This window comes from Cyprinodon variegatus, unplaced genomic scaffold (assembly GCF_000732505.1).
Source record: "Cyprinodon variegatus isolate N-32 unplaced genomic scaffold, C_variegatus-1.0 Scaffold226, whole genome shotgun sequence".
NCBI classification, from domain to species: Eukaryota; Metazoa; Chordata; class Actinopteri; order Cyprinodontiformes; family Cyprinodontidae; genus Cyprinodon; species Cyprinodon variegatus.
In genome coordinates, this window is record NW_015150679.1 from 806656 (window position 1) to 830880 (window position 24225).

At 36.2% G+C, this 24225-nt stretch overlaps 1 protein-coding gene across 2 annotated transcripts in view; it reads right to left on the minus strand.

The window, feature by feature from the left end:
• Window positions 1–24225, minus strand: part of LOC107088682 (ras-related protein Rab-6B) — a 91221-nt gene that overhangs the window by 46788 nt on the left and 20208 nt on the right. For both annotated transcript variants that reach the window (XM_015381000.1, XM_015380999.1), the window contains exon 2: window positions 2729–2787. In XM_015381000.1, the coding sequence (XP_015236486.1) occupies window positions 2729–2787 (59 nt within the window). The remainder of the gene's footprint in view (window positions 1–2728; window positions 2788–24225) is intronic.

The following is a 24225-nucleotide window of genomic DNA, read 5'->3' on the forward strand; positions in this document are numbered from 1 at the left end:
AACTGTGAGCAATAGTAACATATAACATACAATAGTAAAAATATATGCATTTTGGAGCATGGAGTAATATTATGGAGCAGTTTGGATGAGGAGCTGAAGAAAAATTTCCACTATAAACAAAATCAAAACACTTTAAAAATAATACATCTTATACAAATTAGAGCTTATAAGGAGGAAAATTATCAACTGTTTGCAACTCATAATGTTAATATAATGCATATGGTCAATAAAATTTATTTAGTCATTATTGTGAAGGAGGCAGACTTCATAGAACTTTGATTTATAATAATTTTTGTGAGATTCAAGTTATTTCTGAGACCATTGTGGGTTTTTCTCTCTTTTAACAAAGGTTACCAATGATTCTGTCAATGTGTTTCATTGACAAAATTAAACATATTTCTTCTGCAAACTTTTACTATTGTATTTTTTCCCCCATTATATTAAAGTAAATTCCTTTTTCTTTTTCTTTTTTTTGGTTTAATTATATACTAATCATATTTTGTCCTGCTGCATTGATTTGTTTGTTTTTCTTTTAATAATATTCTACTACATTATAGATACTTTTGATGACTTTCAGACAAACAAAAGAAGCAAACACTGCGGCCAAGGTTTCAGGTTTGAGAAATTGCTTTGCAGGTGGTAAACATTGGTTTACCACCTGCAAAGGTGGTGGTTTACATTCACATATATCCCACCCACAAATCTAAATATGGTCTGGATCTTGATGAAGGCACAGACACCAAAAGATGCTCCCTGCTGAACTGCAAACACAAATTAGTTTGCACTTCTTTAAAGATCTGCTTCAATTATCATTGAAGATGTGTGATTTTATTATTACACCTAGGTATTGGCTGCCTGTTGTGTGTCAGAACTGATCTTTTCCCCAATAGTTTATCTAATTAAGACAGTTCCTCTGTCCGTATATACTGTACAGTTATAATCTTCATTCTGCATGTGGCAAAGATTTGGAAATGGAATGAGAGCGGCGTCCTTCCGCTAAGTGTAATATTTTGATGGGCTGGACCCATGATGTTTCCTCATCTTCAAACATGTATGATGTAAAATAAGAATATGTGGCAGACTGGGGATGTATATAATATATTTTTTAACTGTTAATCGGGGCAACCTTCTGAGAGGTGAGCACAGAGGTGAGCAGCTGCCATTCTGTAATCTCTAAGCAACTTCTGAGTAAGATTACAGCTTCTATCAAATCTGTTGTCATGTCTTGTGGTTATTTAAAGAGTTTGTCCCGAGTGATCTCTTTTCAGAGAAAAGACCCGAACAGAGCCTATCTTTAACACGATATACAAACCTGCTATAGATGAGGTAGGCCTAAATGTATGCAGCTAGTGGCATCATATAATGACCTAGTTTATCATTTCTTAGTAGAACAAACGAATTAAACGGATGGATAAGCACAGTGAAGAGAAAGGAAGGCAGTGCTGGGCAATGAAATATGCATCATGTAACAGAGATCGATTCATACATTTTTTAATTTTTTTCCAAATCTGGATTGTTTTCTTCCACCAATGCAATTCTTGGGCTGCCTTAAGTTGGAGTGACATCAGTTCATCACTTTAGTTTATAGATTCAATACTTTCTCTATAATTTGCTGCTTTTCTAGTGATTACCCCAAAAAACCCACAACAGCGTTTATGATTTATCTATCGACTGTTCTGTTTCAGTGACAGTTTGTCGTTTGTGCAGCTCATATTCTGACATCATCAGGCCGAGATGGCACCAAACAATCAATCAGCTCCAGCTGATTTCCCACTAATAAACAGGAAGCTCTCAGTAGGAGGCTCCCTCTGAGGTTAGACTGACATCAGGAGGTTGCAATAGAAAGACAGACCCATGCTGATGACAGCTGCTAATCGTCAGGGATGACATTTCTATTAAAATCACCTTATTATTTTAAAGGTAGGGGTAGTGGAGGAAGGTTTAAAAATATTCATTTAAATATTTTTTATCATTCCCAAAGTGGAAATGTGCTTGAAAAGACAAAAAAAGTTACATATAAAAAAATGACTTTTTCAAAGATGCTGACGGTACATTTCTACATGGTCTCTGCTTTCACTGTCGCCTACTGAGGGTTTTACCTCAAGTCCACTCTTGCCCCCCGCATTGAAAGAGACTGATCTGTTAAGTGATTTTCTGATAAACTATAAACCATCTTCTTCAATATATGTATCAGATTCTATTTAAACTTATTCACTTTCCACACTCTTAAAACATACAGTACTTTCAGTTTCCCTGAGATAATCTCTTTACTTTACATGTTATGCAGGCCAATTAAGAACTAAATGAGTTAAAGACAGGGAATGAGGGTTAAAGACTAACGCACTATTCCCGCTTTATGACTTTGTGATTAGACACTTTTTTTCTTATCAAGCTATAAACCTGCAGGCATTATTAAAGGTAGGGCCTTCAGATGTTCTGTAGATTTGCTGCAGCTGGAGAAGAAATATTCAGTGAGACGGAGATGCTCTGCAGAGCAGGATTAAAAGCACTAATCACAGAGGGAAGAAATTTTCTTTTGAAGATATTTCATTCCAAGCGTTGCTGTTTTAACATGTTTCATTACTTTACACAGGAAAACAGACATTGGTATTTCTAGATGAGTGTTTTCCAGTGGAGTTTATTCATTTGGTTTGCTGACGGTATCAAAGCAAAGGCCTACAGATCAAAGCAGATAGGTTGTATTATTATAGACCGTATAAGCACCTACCTGATACGTGTTGTCAAAGCTGTCGTACATGAACCGCGTGATCAGAGACGTCTTCCCAACTGCAAGACAAGAAGAAAAACAGGTAGATTCCATTAAAGGACAGTGTAGGAAACTCAGCCTTTTTGTAATTCGGAAACTAGGGGACCTGGGAGGAAACTGGATGCTGCTCTGTCTGTCGTTAGGCTGGCAAGGGAGCTCATTAGAGGGAAAAGGTGACAGAGAAGGTCAGGAAAGGCTTCCTGGTCCAGATGTAACTGCAATCAATCTGTTGCTGCAAACGGTTTAGATTTCCCAAGAGCTGAAACATTTTACTGGCCAACTTTTGCTGGATGATAAATTGTCCCAAAAATCACTGCGATGGAGGATAATATTGTCATTCAGTTTCAATCCAAAGTGTTCCATACTGTAGCTGTTACATTCGGCTTTGAAACAGCATCAATCCTTTTTTCTTAATTTATTTTAAATCTCAACAAGCATTTCTCTGACTTGCTAGTCCTCAGTCGCAAGGCTCTAATGCTAGACTGGAAACAATACGGGGATGGGTGAGAGGAGACGAACCCCCGCAGTGAAACCTTATGTCATCCAGACTCTTAAGCACAAAGAGAGACGGAAGGAAAAACAAGCAAGCAGGCAAATGTTAATTATTGAGCACATTTTAATTGATCATTTAAGTCATTTCTATCATATGATTAATTGATTTATTGCTTATTGTGACGATTTATTGTTTTAATGAGTTTTAGTATGAAACATGGAGATAAATGCCAGATAAGCAGATTATTTATTTCAGTAAAGGTAAGAAATTCATACTTTTTCTTCACACAAATGTTGAGGACTTTTAGTCTGTATCTAATTGGGAGAATCATGATATATTTATTTTCTACAGTGGTCAGGCTTTAAAAAAGGATAGAGAATGTCTGCAGAAAGAAAACAGGCTGAAGGGAACAGATGGGGAACGAAACACAAACAGCTGGAAGGATGGAGAGAGAGAAAGTGATGGAAATCTAAATAAGTCATTCAAGACAGTTTACATTTAAAAAAGAAAAAAAAACACTTGTCTTATTTCAAGTGCACATTATCTACTTATATTATTTTAGAGAGCAAAAATACTCTTTTCATTGATAAATCGTCCTATTTACCTGCTCAAATTAATGGCAAATACACTTAATTTAAGAAATGTTGTCTTATTTCTAGATCGTTTTTTGCAGTGTAAACACTGTCTTACAATCTTAAATCTAGTCAAAAAGGATTTTTTTAATCTTGTTTTAAGATTAATATACTAAACAAGAGCAGATTGTTAGATTATTAATCCTGAAAACAAGAAGTCTTACAGGGTGCAAGTGTACTGCCAGATTATTGCTCCAATTTTGAGAAGAATTTTCACAAAAGAAGATTAATTATCTAACAGATTCTGCTTCTGATCAGTATATCAGTCCTAAAACAAGATGGATGCACAAAGAGATGAAAGCATTGAAAGCCAGACATTCAGATGAAATGATGGATGGATAATCTAAGTTTGGAAATCTACACTGCAAAAACTGGTCTAAAAATAAGTAAACTTTTTTTTTAATTAAGAGTATTTGAGCAGATAAATAAGATAATCTGCCTATAAAAATTTGTATTTTTGACCAAACATTATGAACGTATATAAGATAATTATTTTTTTCAAATCTTATTCCATAGGTTAATCCTCTTATCTATTTAAATCAAGGAAAAATAATTAAAGGTGTTGTGGAGGATTTTCGCGATTTTTTTAAAAGACCCACTCTGTCCACTTAAAAAAACAAAAAAAAAATGCTCCCAGGAAGGAACGCCTATGAAGGAACGCATATGAAATACCTTACCTTAAAGTTTTTGCAGTCAAAATATACTTCAATACTATTTTCTGTTTCCATGTCTTTACAGACATTAAACACACATTCTAATGAAATTATGACCTTATTGAGACTTTCTAAAACTGTGAAATAGGGTATTTTTAATCAATTTCTTTTATTTAGGCTTTAATTAATCAGGATAGTCCCAGTGAGGTCAAAATACCTAGTTTTCAAAGGAGTCTTGGCCACAAGACAGAGAATAACAAAACACAAAAAAGGAACTAGATTAAATAAAAATATTAAAATAGTGGTACATGTTAATGAATTAACCCTGAGAACCTTTAGCAGGGAAGTGAAAGAACCAAATGAGATGTGTTCAGTTAATTTCAATTCTTCAGAAACTTTCAGGAGGAATGAAATGAGTGAACAAATGTGACAAAAGGGACTGAAAGAAGCAGCCAATATTGTGAGCAAAAGGCATACCAGTTAATATTTCTCAGTGAAATCCTTTCAGAATAATCCAAATCAATGCAAACTGTCCTATTTGTATATGTATTACTAGCTGGACTAATGCTACAACACTGATGTTTGACAGCAAGTTGAAAAGGTCAGTAAAGCTCTTGGATCTGCAATAGTGAAGCAGTAAACTCTCAGGATGTCATAAGCTAACGCTATCTGTTTAAATATCAGCTTCACAGACACAGCCTTATGACAGGGTTAACTTTACTTAATGACTCAAAGCAGTAGCCACTCTAAGCCTTCACTAAGCTATGCAGCACATATCCAGCCAAATGAGCAACTGGCCATAAAACCAGCTCCTCTCACAGCTAATAGCCTGCTAATTCAGGTGCAAACTGGAACCAGCTGTGCCCCCAGTCTGCCAACGCCAACAAAAAGAAAAACCTTGCAGACATGCAGATATGTCTGTATTAATTAGAATATATAATGACTGCTTTCCTAGCAGGGTTGGATCATCGCAGGTGAAATGATGGAATGTTGCTGAATTATACTACTTGTGATAAATTAATAAACACATTTTCATGCATTTCTGCTTCAATTTACTGCAGAGTACCAACCAGATAGCAGCTTTAGAAAATACTGGAGGAAAATTTATTTCTATAACATGGATTCACTGGAAAAATTTTGGGGTAAAAAAAAATTGAAGAGAATTTAGTTTTTTAACTAAACATCTCCAAAAAAATACAATTTAGAAATTAAACTACAGAAAACCTAAATAAAAAAAGGTTTTGAGAGTAATTTTGGTGTTTGCTCAGATTTTATTTTCCCAAATCATTTATTTCTTTTATTAGATATTTCAAATTTTCTTTTTAAAACTTTTTTTATAAGTTTCATTTTTTTAACTAATAGATGATAATGATTTTAATAAATGACTTTGATAATGACTTTAATAAACTGAAAACTGAAATTTATTACATGAAACAAAAAAAAGTGTAAGGGGTGTGAATACTTTTGCGCAGCACAATGTCTAGCTTTTATTTACATGGTTTCTAAACAGCCATCACATACATTTGCACCCCACAAAAATAAAGCAAACAAGCTCTGCAAACAATAATGTCTCACACTTCATGTCTTGTGTCTGTTTAGTTCTGCTAAATTCTGAAGAAAAAAAAAAGATTTAATAAGCTAAAATCTGTCTTTTGAAGAACACGACCATCTAGGATAAAATTAAATTCTGGCTCTTTATTTTAGTGCCACTAAAAGTATGTTGTGTCATAATCTATCATTTGCAGCAAACTTGTTGAATGTAGTTATTAGTCCTGGTGATGGATGATACATTTCAATCTTCCAAATGTTTTCCTCTTTACTTTAATTAATCAAAGTTACTGAGGCAGGAAAAATACATGGAGCCAACGAGATTCAATTCAAAACTCTGCTTGTGTCCCTGCGGATAATGAACAATAAACTTGTATCTCTTATGTCTTCAACTCCAGTGTAATAATTTAAAGCCAACAGTATACTCCATCTACTCATCTGCGTAACCCCTAGTGCAAACCTCTACATGTGCGGGCTGTGCAGCACTCGTTCTGGATTTTTATTGCTTTTAAATCATGTTTAGAAAGTGAGTTCTGTGTTCGTGTAAAGAAAAGAACCACATCTGAACACTTCACATACACAGCGCCAGCCTCCCTCTGCAAACATAATCTGGGCTATATTCACAGTTCATCAATTGGGCATCCAGTTGCAATTGTTTACAGAAAGATTTTATCAGGTAGACTAATTACAGGCGCCTGAGTCTTCACTTGGTTTCCATGGCGGCAAGGCGGAGGAAGATTTACAGCTACTGATACTGATTATTTACATTAATTTATATATAAGTCTTCTGACTTTGCTTCAAAGCTGTCCTATTTTGGTCAAATGCCTTAAGGTCATCAATTAGATCATTTCAGTCTATAAAGCTCTAAAGTGAAACAGCATAAAGTCCCAAATAGCAAGTAGACAGATTGATGAAATAAAGCTATCTTTGGATCAGCTGTTATTATGCTTTTAAGGGTTCTGCTGGGGAATCTGGGAACATTTAGGATGTTTTTAATGCAAAAGATCAAAGTTTTAATCTTAAACTCACCACATTAAGCAAAGTTTGTATGCAAAATGGTTATTTTCTATTTAAAAAGAAAAGAAGCTCTAGGAATGGATGGTCTAGTCGTTTGGTGCTTGGTTCTCTGGTTTGATTCCCAGACTGTTACAGTCCAGCCACAGGACGCTTCCCAGCAGTAGATAATAGCAGCCCAGAGCAAATTTAATTCAAAAGGACGTAGGGTTGTCACGATACTAAACTTTTCAACTCAATACCGATACTTAGGAAAATATTCGATACTCGATACCATTTTCGATACCACAAGGATAAAAACAAAGACTCCAAAATTCTACAGAAATGTTTTCATTAATAAATAAAATACAAGAAATAAATATAATAAACAATAAGAACAATATTTTGAGGTTGTATGCTTACAAATAAAGTCTGAAACTGAAAAGTGCGTAGAATTATTCAATCACACAGTGTTCTGAAAGTGCATTTTCCTCTATTCTGCGCTTTAGATGAATGACTGCTTAGGTGCCACTGGTGGTGGCACTGTATCGATACTTTTAAAAACGAGTATTGTATCCGGATACAACGTTTCAGTATCGATACTTTTTTGAGTATCGATACTTTTGACAACCCTAAAAGGACGTTGTTTTTTCCATTTAAAAGAAGGGGTTAAATGGAAGAAACAGACTCCTTTTGATATAAATTTGAATATGCAGTTTTCTTACTCAGTATCAAGTTCAATAAAAACTCAAAGCTTAAGGTTTCAACTGTGCACAACGCTTAAAAATCTATGTTTTATTAAAACAGGTAAACAAAACACTGGCAATGTGTTTTGTTGCTGCATAATTTAATAGTCAAAACAAGGTAAAACACAGACAGAAAAAAACCCAGAAGCGGAGCACATCAATGACCATTTTTGCTTCCCTAATCTTTCTTTAGTCATTGAATAAAACCATCTTAAGTGCAATTACGGTATATGGTTAAAATCTAATGGATGCATTTTAAAGAAAGCAATAGCAACAAATATTTGTAACACACTAATATACTAAAATTAAGTTATTCTTAATCCTGTCTGTTAAGACTCAGTCCTCTTTACATGAAAAAAAAATGAACAAATGTTTTAGACGATACAGCTTCAGGTTGACTAGCAGCTGAGAAAAGGAATTAAGATGCTGCTTAACACATTCTTTCCCTTTTGAACTTTTTACCATAAGTAAATCCTACAGGTAATTACTTAAAGCAAAAGCACATATGTAATTTTTTTATATCAAATTAAGATTTTAACATACATGTTTTTACTTAATTGTGACATTATTTCCAAGATAACAGCCTTGTGCTAAAGCGTCTCTTTTTTAAGAAAAACTGTTCTTTCAGATTGTAATGCCCCTAAATTTAGTTTGCCAGCAGCAAAGAAGATGCAGAGGATATATTAAATACCACATTACGTCAAGCCTACAGCATCACTTTATTTTATAGCAGTCTAAGTTTATGTTCAGAGGCAAAATAACTCTACATCTAAAGAAATAGTTCTGTCTATTTTAAGAATGGACCAATAAACCGTTTTCCCTTCCAATCCAATTCTGATACTTGCTTTTAGATAGTGTATCTGCAGACCCCAGACTTTTCTGATACCAGAGCTGTGTTTGCTTTCATGTTCTTATTCATTGCTACTGATTAGCATGAACTCCTCAGCAAAATCAAAATGCAGACATTACAAGCCTCCCGGAAGTTCCAGGAGTCTCGCTGATATAGATAGTTGTTCGTGGATGCCCGCGAGTCAGATCAATTGTCCAGGATTTTAGACTATGCAAGGTATTGTTTTTTTAATGGGAGTGACCACTAATTAGATGTTTCTAGTTACCGATGGCCAAATCAATATACAGCAACAACATAAACCCCATCAGGTAAGCTAAAAAAAACTAAATTGCGTCCGAACTAAACAACATTTTTGGGGGAGATGAGAGACAGAATAGAAAAAAAGAACTAGAAAGCTAAATTGTTCACTATGAGTAACTTCTGCAGAAACTGACTCTTTTCTGCTACAGCATCTAAAATCCTATAACTCTGTCTGGCATCATTAGTATAACTGGCTTTGATGCATACATAGTAAGACTCAGAAATGCTAAAATCTGTTGCTGCACTTCCTAGAGGGCTTGTTTTTTCTTTTGGCCTCCCAACTTTTCATTGCATTTGGATGTGAGAAAAAAACAGGGAGGTTTATTATGGAAAAGCTTTTATATCGGACTGCTGATTTATTTGTTTTCATTAGCTTGGCTTTGTGGGACAGGTTTTTCTAAAGTCTGCTGCACACAGTCTGCCGCTGTCATCCCCCAGCCAACCCTGTAGCCGTCGTTCATGTTTCCTATTACAGTACCAAGTATGTTACCTAGAATAGTGAGCATTTTAAATCTAAACACCACATGTAGGATTATTTCTTCCATTTAACCCCAGTAGGATTTTTAACAACAGCAATTTTTTGAACATGCTACACCCTTGATGTTCCATTTTCTTTGATTGTTTTGTACAAGTTGGAAGAGAAGTTTTTATCTTTCGGTAATATGAAAACTAGTTGATTTACCCGTCGGTCCACCTGCAGGTTTGGTGGGATGGGCGGCCACCACTACACCTTTATTTCCATTTGTGTGGTAGACACCCGGTCTAATTTTAAGGCAAGACTTAAAACTTTTCTTTGGAGAGGCTCACGTTATTCTGAGCTATCGCTACAGTTATGCTGCTATAGACTTTGTCCGCTGGCGGACATTGATATCATTTTTCATCACTGCTAATGCTCTCTGTGCTTTTTTATTTTTTTTTATTTTAGCAGCTTCATCTGGTCTCTTCCCGTTTCGCTGTCACACCGTCAGGAGAGACGTCTCAGCTGGACTGTTGGCGTCATCCCCTTTGTTTATAAATGATAGAGTTGGGGTTTCTTTTCGGTGTTTGCTCCTGTTTCTCTCCTGCACAGAGCTGTGGGCTTGGATTTTACACAAGGGCTGGCTCAGAGCTCTTCTGCTTAACGGTTTCTTTCCTAAACAAAGACACTTATGGAGCTAGTTTATTGTTACATTTTCTAACCAATAAGGTATTTATGGATAAGTGCTTTTAGGCTCCTTTTTTATGTCTGCTTCCCTCTCCTTGAACCTCCAGTCGGCTGCAGCAAGCCACTCACGCCGGGCCTGGTTCTGCTGGAGGTTTCTTTACGCGCAAAGCGTGTTCTTCCTCACCACTGTTGCTGCGTGCATGTTCGGTGTGAGAGATTGCTTGGAGTTAACAACAAAATACAAGCAAATATCTAGTGTTGCCATATGCTCATCCAGGAGGAGCAAATCCTGAAAAGTCAATGACTGGATGTAATCAGCTTGTTTTCCAGAATAAAATCTTTAACCAACTGTATTAGCTGATTGAATAATTTCTGTAAAGGGGCTTGAGATGACATGCTAGGAATTGTTGCTAAATAAATAAACTATGATTAAATGAATTGAATTTTTGGATAAAAGGAAAGACACCGTGACAATCAGTCGGTTCAGCTCGACAGCAAAGCCGGTGGTAATCTCTCAGAAGCTAGTTACCTTATCCCTGATTCAAAGCTTTTTGCCTGCCTGTAAGCGCTCAGAGCGAGTCGATGACAGAGGCTGAAGACCACAGGGTTGACGTTTTCACAGAGCTTTTCTTATGCATGTACACAAATAAGGAGGTAAATGACAGCTGTTTGATCATTAAAAATCAGTGAATCAGCCGAATTTCAGTGCCATCTTAAAATTTCAGCGTAACCAACATTTGTGGCAAAATGCAGTGGACAGAGCCCTGGGGGAGGAAGACCATTTAATTTAAGTATGCAGTGGGAATTTCAGTGTAGCGTGGACTAATTTAAATGTAGTGACCTGTTACACAGAATTACTTTGGCAAAACTCTGTAGCACTCTTCTTCCCTTTCCAAGAGTCTTGTTCAGGTTGCCAAATCAAAAGAGAAGAGGACGATTCCTCTGCAGTAAGGTAGCGTTTTTTCTGGATCCCTTCTCTTCCTACGTTTCCATGTTTGCAGGCTTGTGCTCTTTTACCAATGCTGTTTTTACCTGGGAAATTCTTGTATGATTGGCTCAAGAACTAAACATAGATAACACACCACAACATAAACTGTAGACCAGGGGTGGGCAATTTCAGTTCCTGAGGGCAAGTATCCTGCAACTTTTAAATGTGCCTTTGTTTCAACACATCTGAATCAAATAATCAGATGATTGAGAGGATTCTGGAGGAACTGACTGCTCACTAAGGAGGTAACTCAGCTATTTGATTCAGGAGTGTTCGACCAAGGATGGATCTAAAAGTTGCAGGATACCGCCGCCCAGGAACTGGAATTGCCCATCTCTTCCGGTAGACCAGGGGTCTTCAACTTTTTCCAGCTCAAGAACCCCCAAACTGATGGCGAGATGGAGCGGGGACCCCCTTATTATATATATGGTATGAAATTGTGTTATATCAAAGTGGTCCTATAGTCACTCTATTACAGATGGAGTCATGTAATGAAAGAAATTTCGCCCTGGGATTATTAAAGTATTTCTAATTATGATTCCTGGTTGATGGGACAGGTGTTGTGAAGGAAACGGTGCCCAGCTTGAAAGAGCTCCTGTGTGTCGCTGAATGTGTGCATTGATGACTGAAAGACATCTTCAGCCTCCATTTATCTGTTAACTACAGTCTGTTGAATTCATGTTAATGTGGATATAAAGACATTTCAATTAGTGGAAAAAATTGCAGGGGGGAATATGAAACGTCTAATCAACCTAAAACTTCTTCGACCCCCATGCAGTTCCTCTGTGGACCCCCCTAGGGGTCGCCTCCGCCCCTGTGGAAGACCTCCGCTGTAGACAATACCTCTAGGTTTGAAAGGAGAAAACTTGACAAAGACATTGCTGATGGAGAGGACCAAGTGTTTAAGGGAGACGTTACATCCATCCCAGGCAATGAGAATGATTTTAGTTAGTTTTATTACTGACGTGTATTACTTATTGCTCCTTTAACACTGCAGTAAAGACATTTACTTTAGATGTGTTGTCTGATTTTTTATTTCCATATGGCGCACATCAAACTAAACTGTTACTCACTGCCAATGGGAAATAATCAGTTCAGACGATTTTCTGAAATGATGTGGGATTGAGAAAAAAAAACACTGCAAAGCCATGATGAATTGATATTTTTCCCTCCCCGATTAGAATTGCATGCTGAAAATAACATTTCTTGTTTCCTTCTTATAAAGACTGGCACAGCTTAAAAGCTGAGTATTAGCTCTTTAATAAATATCCCTTGTAGCTATAGCATTGACCCCATGGGTCTTTGAAACATATTCTTTTGGGAACATGTTCACCCCTTAATGGCAAATACATAGCAGCACATTATGGACGGAGAGTTTTATCTAATAAAACAATGTTGCTGCTGAGTCATCCTCTGTAAGCACTGAGCAACATGAGACGGCACTCTCTGTGCTTCATAGTCAGGCAGCAACACCTTTATCTCTTCCTCCAACAGAGCATCACATTTAAAATCTGAAGAGACCAATTCTGTTCACAGGAAAGAAGAAGTTCCCTTTGCACACACTGATTTATCAAAGTACACCATAATTAATGGCATGAGTATGACCTCTGCCTTTATAGCCTTCTTTTTCTCGGAAAGATAAATTAGACGGAAATTATTTTTAGATTGAACTCCAAGATAGTTTTATTTGAAATTAATAAAGACGGCCAGAAGCAGGGGTTGTTACACTAATGTCTGCATTATTTATCAGGTTCACATTTAACTTAAAAGGATTAAAGTAGTAAAAGTTTTGAAAAGATTTTAGAAATAATCTGATTTTCTGAGTATTTCCAAGCCTTTTCATTCTCTGCAAATCAAACTCGAGACTAAATTCATTATTTAGTTTTTTAAGTAAATGCGCCAAGAGATGATTTTCGTTAGCGCTCCTTTCACAGTCGTTATAGTCACCAATTAAAAATAAATCAATCTAACACTATAATGGCATGAACACAAAATATAAACATAAATCTTAGGCAGTATTTAAAACTTAAGTTTAGCTCAACCTATTAAGAGTGGAATGAAATAATGAGTGGGTGAGGTAGAAGAAGAAGTAAGATGTAAAGCAGTGCTGGAGATAAAAGCAATAATCTTTATTTGATGGGTGTTTCCATAGAGAAGGTGGGACAGAACAGACGGACCAGTGAATATAATTACATTTCAGAAGAAACTAAGAAGTTCAGCTCTAATCTGCACGGGTTCAAGCAATTAAAAACATGGCAGAACAAATATGTGACCTTTCTACACCGATAATTGGTACAGCATATTAAAGAGTGGGTCCGGGTGGTGTGGAATATAAACGGCACAGTGTTAAGGACATTTAGGGCAGTATTTGGGACTTTTATATATTTAAGATTTTCTTTAGACCCCCGACAAAAACTAATGGACGGTGACAGTGAAACCAAGTGTAACTGAAGGGGACACCGTTTTTTTATTTTCCTTCAAGTTTTTTTTACAAAACTTAAAATGGTACCCATGAAATTAAGAACCATATTCAAATTTTATGTTCACAGAGAAATAAAGTTCCTTCTTTATTCAAATGATTAAAATCTAAAATAAGGCATTTTATCGTAAATGCTTTGCCTTTCAAACAAAAAGGAAAATGATTATTTTTTAAATTTTTTTATGGATCTATGTTGTTCTCAACTCCGGCGCATGGATTCTGTTATGATATAATAATGAAGACACAATTAAAATAATAAAATTTTACACCATGTCTCTTTTTTTATAATTTTTTCCACCAGCATAAAACAAACTAATGAAAGCCACTTATGCAGATGAGATAAAAGCTTTGTTTGAATAAATGAAAGTGGAAGAAAACCAGATTCTGTCTCTATTTTGAGCTACAACTACAGCTAGCTTTTGAAGAAAAATGACAATATTCTTCAGCTGTGCAGCTTTAGCAGGGGTTAGAGAGGACAAATCATCAGTTTACATAAGGCAGTTAAATGTTTAATGCTGTTGTGCAGCTCTGAATGTGAACCTGATGACATCGTCCTCCATTTAAGCCTGGCTGTAGATGATGTTGTCATGCAAGACATCGCTAAGTTAAATTAGGGAAATTCCATCTGCAATTAGCTCTGTGCTGCAGCTTCTTTAATTTTGCTTTTAAAAAAGATCAAAAGAAATCATACCCATTATACAAATTTTTCTAATTAACCATGTAGACTGTATAATGTTGTGTTGAGACGCAGCTCAGGTCTTACTACCATCAGCCACAACTTAACATTCTCAATTCAACATCTGATGTTCATTTTAAAGTCATAAATTGCTAATAGCTAAATGTTCCCTTCGTAAAATGTATATGATAAAGAGGAAAAAAACAATTGTAATCTTTTCTTTATTTCCTTGATGCATTTAAAGGAGGATGGACCTACAGTACTTTCAAACACACTTATGAAAAATCGCTATGGACTCAATACAGTGAATATATGTGATAACTTTAAAAAAAAAATCTATTTTTTTAATAAACATATAAATAGTTAAACCAAAAATGCCTTACTTGTGTTAAAGCTGCTAAATATTTAGAAATTAACACAAAAAAGCATCTAAAACAGACAGCAGTAGATTACTAAAACTTAAAAATAAAAATAAAAATTGACAATTGCACTTTAAGTTTTAATTGATCACAGCATGATGATTAACACAATGTAAATACTGCCAAGTTTCACTGAAGGCCATATTTGTTGTGGACCCTGTTAGTAACTGAATACAGGTCAAAAGTTTAGCCTTTTCAGTGTTTTCGTATTGCGCTTTTAACCTCCATCTTGAATAGGGATGGGCAACCCATTTAGTACAACAGAGTACCTACCCACATAAAACCATATTCCGGTATCTTTTTTTTTTTTTTTTTTTGAGGACGTCAGAAGCTGCTGCTACAGTAAACAAGGCAAGCATGGCTGATAGAAAGAACTTGAAGGTATGTTTTTAACTTTTCAAAATGTGATGCAGATTAAGCTCACTGCAACATGTGATACAAAAAGGGCAAGGCCAGCGATGAGAAACATTCACACAAACTAGTGGAAATTTGTGGCCGGCCTCTAGGGCTAACAAACCGCAGTAGTACATTGGAGAAACCTGATGGGCAGAAAGCAGTTGGCCAGGGCTAGTTCTGGAGGCTAACTGCACAGGATCGGAGGAGGACAGAGCTAGATCAGAAACCTGCTTGGTAGAGTGTTAAAAAATGGTGAGGGGCAGCAACTGGCCTGTGACCGTGCTGGAGGTAAGGGAGGACAACTAACAGTCCTTCAAGGGCTAAATAAAAACCGCTTTCTTACAAGTCAACTAACAGCTCTTAAGAACCTCAGCTGTGCTCCTTCACTGTGGATCACAGCTTTATGTGAGCCCTGATTAATTTCCATGACGTGAATATAAACAAAATATTTTTCAACTCCTATGAGTTTCGATTCACCTACTAGCGGGACTGATCTGATGCCACTGATTTCGCCAAAAACTGCCCTTTGACCTCTCAGGAATCATGACCTTTGCCTCACAGCTACCCTCTACAAAGGGAAACAAATCGTTCGGACCAGCTGCAAAATTTGCAAACATTTTTAAAACACTTTAAGACTGAATAACTTTCAGAAGGCTCATATCCATGGCTACAGTATTCAGAGTCGTTAGTGCTCCTGCATCTGTTAGTGACTAGCAGTCTGCATTAGTGGCAGAGGCTGATATTCTGGACCATATTAGGTTTTATTTTTGTATCGTATCATCCAATACCTGAAAGTGTTTGCAGATTCATTGGTGCAATGTGCAGCAAAGCCTTGAGATCACCTGAGTGACATGCATTGATCCTCCCTTCTGCTATGCATTGTTAATGTCTTGTATAAATGGAGATTTGTGTAACATTTGTTATCGATCTCTAATCTTTATCATGTAAATGGAGGAAAAAATAGCAATATTGGTTCCAAGCACTGGCTCAAAAATATCGGCCGGACATCTAGAAATTCAGAGTGATATCAGAATTATCGGTGTTGGTCTCTAAAAACCTGTATCGGGCGATCTCAAGTGTACAACCAGCCGTATCATCTGCTCCAAGTACCACTCAGTACTCACACTGAGCTACATGTACCAAGGACGGGTACCACGCTAAATGTGAATGGACCTCATCCCTAGTCATGGACCATGACCTAAGAAATGTGTTGATACAATGGTCAATACGACATCACAAACAGGACCAGATGTTGACAGCTAGCGATGCTGCCCAAATTACCTATCCAATATGCTAAAATGAATTACTTTATTTTTGAAAACAATAAGGATACACCTTCAGACGAAAGGCATAATCTCAATTCTGCTACTAATAAAAATATTTAAATATCAGTTTTTTTAAGAGAAATTGGAGTAGACTAAAATCATTACTTTTACAAAAAAAAAAAAAAAACTACATGAAAGTGAAAATCGGCCTCCAAACTTTGATCTGAGTATCTCTAACCAAAGCTCCCTTTTTCAGTACCTTTGATGTGCATATCCCACAACGGCACAGAAAAAAAATATATGAACCAAATCTACAATCCCTGCAGATGTAGAATTAAACGCACTGAGCGAGCTAGTGACTATGCTCGCATCTTAATAAAAAGCAGCCCACATAGCAGATTCTTGAGCAGTGGGTTACCAATTAGATCCTTAGTTTTAATATAGCCTCTTCACAGAGTGATTCTTCAAAGACTTTGCAGACTCAGTTGGCAACATGAGGGCCAATTACCAGAGAAAACTGGGCACCCGCTGCGTGACAACCTGCATTTTTTTTTTGACGGGGACTCGGCCGAGCACAGTCGGCAGACACCTCATCAAGACATGTCCTAAGAGCTCAAAATGCAATTTTACGGCACATTACAGTCCCTGCACAGTTCAGCTGGCGTTAGGTTCTGCCTCGTACTGCCATTTGTGAACAATGAACCCACAGAATTAGCTAGTTAAGGGCTCTTATCTCAACATCTACTCTGCAGGGATCAAAATAACTCTTAGAAATATGCAAGTATGAAAAGAATGAATCCATTTTGTTTATCACTGGAGCGGTATAATAAGTCACTTAAATGAAAGCAACTGATTTTCTTTTCTTTTTTTTTAACAATTGACACTTAATTCCCCATAAAGCTGAAACCACAGACTATATTATTATATATTTATATATAGTGAGTGACCTTTTGATACATCTCTGACAATTTTCTTACATGGGTGAAGTTATGCAAAAAAGTTTTATTCAAAAGAAATATTGCAAATACACAAAGCAGAATAGAGCTTTGATAGTCAATAACAGACAATAATTCCACTGTCTAAAATAATAAATAAAAGCAACATATTTTCATAACCCAAAAGAATCTGTGACTAATATAATTAAGGAGGTATACATATAAATTGTGTTGCACCACATGTTGAATCAGTCTAATTTATTGTGCAAAGGTGCACAGTGTGACTCATCAGTTTAGTAATGGAGGCTCAGCCTGCACAGAGGGGCTGGTTGGTTTTAAAATTTGTTCCATTTTAGTCACTTTAGGAGACCAAACAATGGATTTTAGTTTCTGCATTGTTGCAGATAAACTGTCAGTAAGTCAACCTTTTATTCAGAAGAGCTCCAAAACATTCAGGAACTCTTTTAAAAGTTACAAATGGGGCTTTCATTCATGAGGGAAAAAGTCACAAATCCACTTGGCTTTATTTAAAAGGTAACTGCCCCCCCTAGAAAACCATGATCTACCCTGATTAATCACATCTTTTTGGATAGTGTACTGTAATACTCTAGCAACACCAAGGCCTTAATATATTCAGACCTATAAAAATCAAAAAATTGATTAAATAGATTTCTATCAGCATTAGATAATCTCATAGATTATAAAAAGCCACAAACCGTACTTTTATGTCGAAATTTAAGAAGACATGAGAAAAAATATATCAACGCAAGGGAAGAGTTAGAAACACTCAAATTACAGAGAGAAACAGTCCACAAATTCAGAAAGAAGTACGAAAAAGCTTTGACTTGAAACAGAAGTGAACAGGCTAAAGCCTCATTCACAATGCATTCACAATGATCCTTATTGTATCCTTATTGTCACAAGGCGAGTAAATGTTTGGACCACAGTTGCGCTTCATTCACATCCTTTCGTCTTTTATTTTGGTAAGTCTCCCCTCTGTCCCTTTGCTCCTCAAACGCCGGTAGACAGACGCCCGTACAGAGAGCCCACTCCTCAACACCCAGTCCAAACAACTCATGCCACAGCCAGTGTGAGTGCGCTGATGGCTAATAGGGTTGTCAAAAGTATTGATACTCAAAAAAATAATCGATACTAAAACGTATCCGGATACAATACTCACTTTCTGCATCTAAAGTGCAGAATAGAGGAAAATGCATTCAGTTCATTATTTCTGAACACTGTGTGATTGAATAATTCTGTGCATTTTTCAGTTTCAGACTTTTTTGTAACAGGTGCAGCTGCTGAGAATGATTTTTGTTTAACTGGTTTGGCCAGTGTCATTGTTATGTCTGCAAAAAATAGCCAAGCTTGCTTAATATTGTGCACAGCATACAACCTCAAAATATTATTCTTATTGTTTTTTTATTTCTTTCTTGTATTTTTTTTAGTAATGAAAATATTTCTGTTGAATTTTAGAGTCTTTGTTTTTATCCTTGTGGTATCGAAAAGGGTATCGAGTATCGAATATTTTACTTAGTATCGGTATCGAGTTGAAAAGTTTAGTATCATGACAATCCTAATGGCTATATCAATAAAAAAACACACAAAAATTAAAATAAACGTATTTTGCATTTACACAATTTATAATGAAATTTAATGAAAGTGTAAATTACAACTTTACATTAATAAAACTTCTTTAACCTTTTCTGGCTGGTAAAAATATGCATGGTGGTACATAATTTTATCTCCTGGTCCACTTAGACGGAGAGGCAAAAAGTTAATTTCCAACCCTACACTGCTCAGGCATCAGTGTTGTTTTCAGCAGAACTTTGTTTGGATTTTTCAGCATGAAGGAAACCAGGCCTTTAGCTAAACTAGATATCGTTTGTTTGAATTAAACAGAACTATGCTTTTTTATACTCTAAAAATAAAATTTCAAGAATACAGCCTGCAATTGAAATTTTACAAACTTTTTTATTTGTGACCATTTTAGTACAACAGCAGCTTTTATTATAGTGAATGACAAGTTTTTAGAAATCTATTTTATGTTCTTATTCTTTGATTTTTCCACACAATCTAATCACTCATAAAATAAGCTTAAATAATTAAGCAACAAATCAAAACAATTTAATCATTGTTTTTATTCTATTACTCAGTTAATCCTTAAAATAAGTCGACCCAATAATCAATTACTAAAAAAATCATAAGAGCCCAGCTGGAGACCTGCACTGTCAGGACCCTTCTATACAGAACTGCGCTGTGAGGTATCCTGCACAGTCAGAACCAAAACTTTATTTGAAGCCTTTCAAAGTAAAAGCAAAATAAAAGCTATAAAATAAAAAGAAATATTTCACATTCCCATTTTAAACACAAGAAAAATTTTAAATAACTACATTAACTCAGTTCTTTTATACAAACATCTCTAATGTGTGTTTGCAAATACTATCAATTCTTTATTCTTTTAGTATTGTTTTTTGCTATGTTCTTACCACAGAGATTTGCCAATGGAGCATGTGTGATTTCAAATTAACTTAGCTTTGTGTACTCACAGTGAATTACTGAATACCTAGATACATCATGAAAATAGCAAATAACTATTTTTTTTACCCCAAAACACCGGAGAAAACAGTAGACAATTTTTTTTTTTCCAAATATCCATTTATTTTATTTTCTTAAAGGTGTTTTATTGATGAGATTTCCCGTTCCTGACAGTGCAGGAGACCGCATTGTGCAGGTCTGCAATTAAGGGTCCAGACAGTGCAGATTTGCAGCCAGATGCCTCTCAAACTAAATAGTTTCTTATAGCCCAAGTGCCCATGGTGAGGTTAAGAAGGAGATTGGACATTCAAAAAGAAAAAGGTCCTGCTCATATTAGCTAAAATTCAGTGGGACAATCAAAAAACATGCTGACGATATTATTGGTGACATTATCAGACAAAAGATTTAAAAAACAGGTGGTATCAGTCAAATATGGTTGTAGCTGAGTAATGATTCAGGGCAACTTTAAGGTTTCAGGACTTGGATGATGTAAATTTGAACATTTACCAAAAGCCTTAAAGACATTGGTTTGAAATGAAGCATGTGAGCAACCTGGACCAAACCAAAGAGTCCAATTTTAAATGGATTTAAAAAAGAAAAAGAAAACAATCACAGATGTTATGAAAAGGTTGGAGTCAACGTTGAGGCCCAACATCTATAGAGAGGGTGTAGCACGACCTTTGACAGGTGAATCCTCAACCAAAATTTTGGAAAACACCCATGTTAATATTGAGGATTTTTTTCTGATCTGTAGTAGACCTGGCCAGTAATTCAGTATCAATATATACTGTAAATAATTTCATTCAATAATCATGACAGACATGTAAACATATTGTCAGATTTCTATATATTTTGCTATATAGAATGGACTAGGGTCACGATGTTTGTTACTGCTGTCATGGCCGAACAGAGACAGCGATGACATCCACCAAGCTGTCCAAAGACACTGTGGACAAAATTGTATACCTCTAAAACGCGGGAAAGGGCTACAGGGAAACTGCCGAGCAGCATGGTGAAAAAAGATCTACTGTTAGAGCAATCACTAGAAAATGGAAGATGCTAAACATTACTGTCAATCTCCCTCAGAATGGGGCTCCATGTAAGATCTCACCTCGCGGGGTCTCAATGATCCTAAGAAAGGTGAGAAACCAGCCCAGAACTACACGGAGGAGATGGTCTGAAAAGACCTGGGATCATCGTTTCCAAGCTTACTGTTGGTAATAGACTAAGGCGTCATGGTTTGAAATCATGTATAGCACGGGAAATTCCCCTGTTTAAACCAGCACATGTTAAGACCCCTCTTAAGTTTGCCAATGGCCATTTGGAATGGGAGAAAGACCTGTGGTCAGATGAGAATAAAAATAAATCCTTTTGGTGATAATTCCACTAACCACATTTGGAGAAAGAAGAATGGTGAGCACCATCCCAAGAACACCATCCCTACTGGGAAGCATGGGGGTGGTAGCATCATGCTTTGGGGGTGTTTTTCAGCACATGGAACAGGGCGACTGCACTTTATTAGGGAGAGGGAGTCAGGGGCCATGTATTTAGAGATGTAAGGGAAATGCCTCCTGTCCTCAGTTAGGGCATTAAGGAAGGGTCAAGGCCGAGTCTTCTAACATGACACGAAGAGACAAACTGCAGGAAGGACCTCATCTTGATGCGGTGACTCTGTGGAAGTGAAACATCAAGGCCAGGTTGAGGCTGGAGTTCTGCTTCCACAGAAACACTGGGGTTTTTTGCAACTGTGGGGTTTTAATAATGTGTTGTGCACCATTTCTGACTCAGGAGAGCTAAAATATAACAAGCTGCTATTAGAATGATGTCCTGATGACCTCAGTTTTTTAACTGTTTGTTGTTAAATCATTGTTTAATAAATGTTCTAACATGATAATGACCCAAAGCACACAGCTGTGATAACTGAGGAACGGCTCTGTAAGAAGCATATCAAGGTTCTAGCCAGTCTCCAGACCTAGACAAAATAGAGAATCTTTGGAGGTAGCTAAAAATCCATGTTTCTTAACGACAGCCCAGAAACCTGACTGATCTAGAGAAGATCTGTGTGAAGGAGAGGGCCAGAATTCCTCCTGCAGTGTGTGCAAAGCTGGTGAAAAATGTTTGACCTCTCTAATTGCAAACAAAGGCTACTGTACTAAATATTAAAATGCATCTTCTCAGGTGTTCAAATACTAATATGCAGCTTTATCATACAAATAAATAGTTTAAAAAAATTATATATTGTGATTTCTGGATTTTTCTTTAGATTATGTCTCTCACAGGAGACATGCACCTACAACGACAATTTCAGACCCCTCCATGATCTAAAAATGGGAGAACTTGTAAATCAGGGCGTTCAAATACTTATTTTCTTCACTCTATAGGACTGGAATCTGTTTTTTTTTTTACTAAAGATGACAAAAGATATAAAATAAAGCAGGTTTTATTAAAAAAACACCACCACCACAAATCAATACTAGACCAGGAGGGTATAAAAGAGGGAGGGGGACGATTGTTGAGAATCATTTGGGGAGATTCAGATTGTATTTTCCGAGGTAGTTATGAGTTATAACTGTGAACAATGTCTTTCAGGGTTTGGCGTGCGTGTCCTCTTGAACATATGATAGTCAATCAGAAAAAAATAAAAGGCGACAGAAACTAAAAGGCAAGAAATATTTAGAGGCAGAGATAATCACCTTTTCTGAGGCATTTCTTCCGTTTATATTGATTAGATCTTATTGACTGACATAAAAAAATATATTGTGATATGTTTTGGCCATATCCTTCAGCTCTAATCTGTAGTATTATTAATGCATTACACCCACTGTATTACTGGGAGAGAAAATGACAAACTTCTTGCTCTCATATTTGCTGAATAATACATTGAATTATCCATTCAGCCCCCAAGCTGTGCTCCAACCAGCCAGGTAAATCCACTGCTGGTCACTTGGCAGGAGAAATCCTGGAATACCCTGGAGGACTTGGCAGCCAATCAGAGCATGGCAAGGCTTTTTGCATGGGCTAGGCTCCCACTCAGAAGGAGATGGATAAAAATACCAGCACATGACATCCTTGGCATGACAACGGGATGAGTGCTAGCACTGATCAGAGAGGCAGGTATCTAATATTTATCAATGGAGGACAGGACAGAGAAAACTAAGTGGCTTTAGTCATATTCACAGTGACAAGAGAGCAGAGAGTCCAGTGAAAGATAAGGACAAGCAGGAGATTTATGAAATCTTCTTTCTGCACATTGGCAGCAGCTGACGCACAGTAACTAGCAGGCGGATGCCGGGGAGCAGATGGCATCCAAATGAATTTCGTTCCATCAACAAATTATACAAAAAATTAAAGTTTCTGCTAGAAAAAAACATATTGTGTATGTAATGTCTTTGCAAGCTGGTCTTTTGGGCTTTTTGGTTTAAAGACGTCTCTTTCAATGAGTCAAACTGAAATGCAGGAGAAATTAAGGCATATTTTATCAATAAACATGCAGGTATTGAAAAACATCAACTGTTTTCTAATATTTACAGCACCTCAAATTGAACCCTGTATAGTGTTTGTTGTTATTTTGAGAGGAATACTGGATGGCAAATGAGTCCTCTGTATTAACCATAACACTAGAATGGACAATTTTAAATTGATATATTAATAATTATGCTCCTAGTCTTTACAAACTTGAGTAATAAACCCTTCCCCTGCTTTTAAAGACTGAACTAGAGGTAGAAAGATACATAAGCCACCATATTTTGGGCTGATTTTATTTTTCCTTGTATCGGCATTGGCTGATGGGTGCGCACGTTAGCCAACTAATTTGTGCATTCAGCAGCTGTGCCGTTAGATCATGCTAAACTTATGCAACAATGCTCCCTCCATTTACCGTCTATTTTTATGTTCCCTTTGATTTGTTGATTAAATGGTTTTCTTTTTAATCGTCTCATTCTTATCATGTAAAAACAGTAGCAATAATAATTGTTAAATAATTTTAAATAAATGTACATTTATCTGCGAATTGCAAACACACATACTGCATACTGCCCATCCCAGATACTAGAAGGCGACCCCAAAAAAACTGCTTTAACCACAAGAAACAATTTAGCATTCTTCTTATTCTTATTTTGATGTAGGGCTGGGCGATATCGAAAAAAAGCTTATCGATAAAAAAAAATGCATATTGATCGATATCGATAATTATTGAAAAGATTTGAAACCATATTTTATGTGCAGCTCTGCCTGGACTTTTTATAATATTGCTAAATGATTTAATTTTAATAAAAAACACAAACACAGACTTCCAATTAAATCTTTATTTAACCAACTTTTTTTAAACATAACAGAATTGTTTTGAAGAAAAATAACTTAAGAGACCTGAGTTATGTTATTAAATACTGACAAAGAATAAACT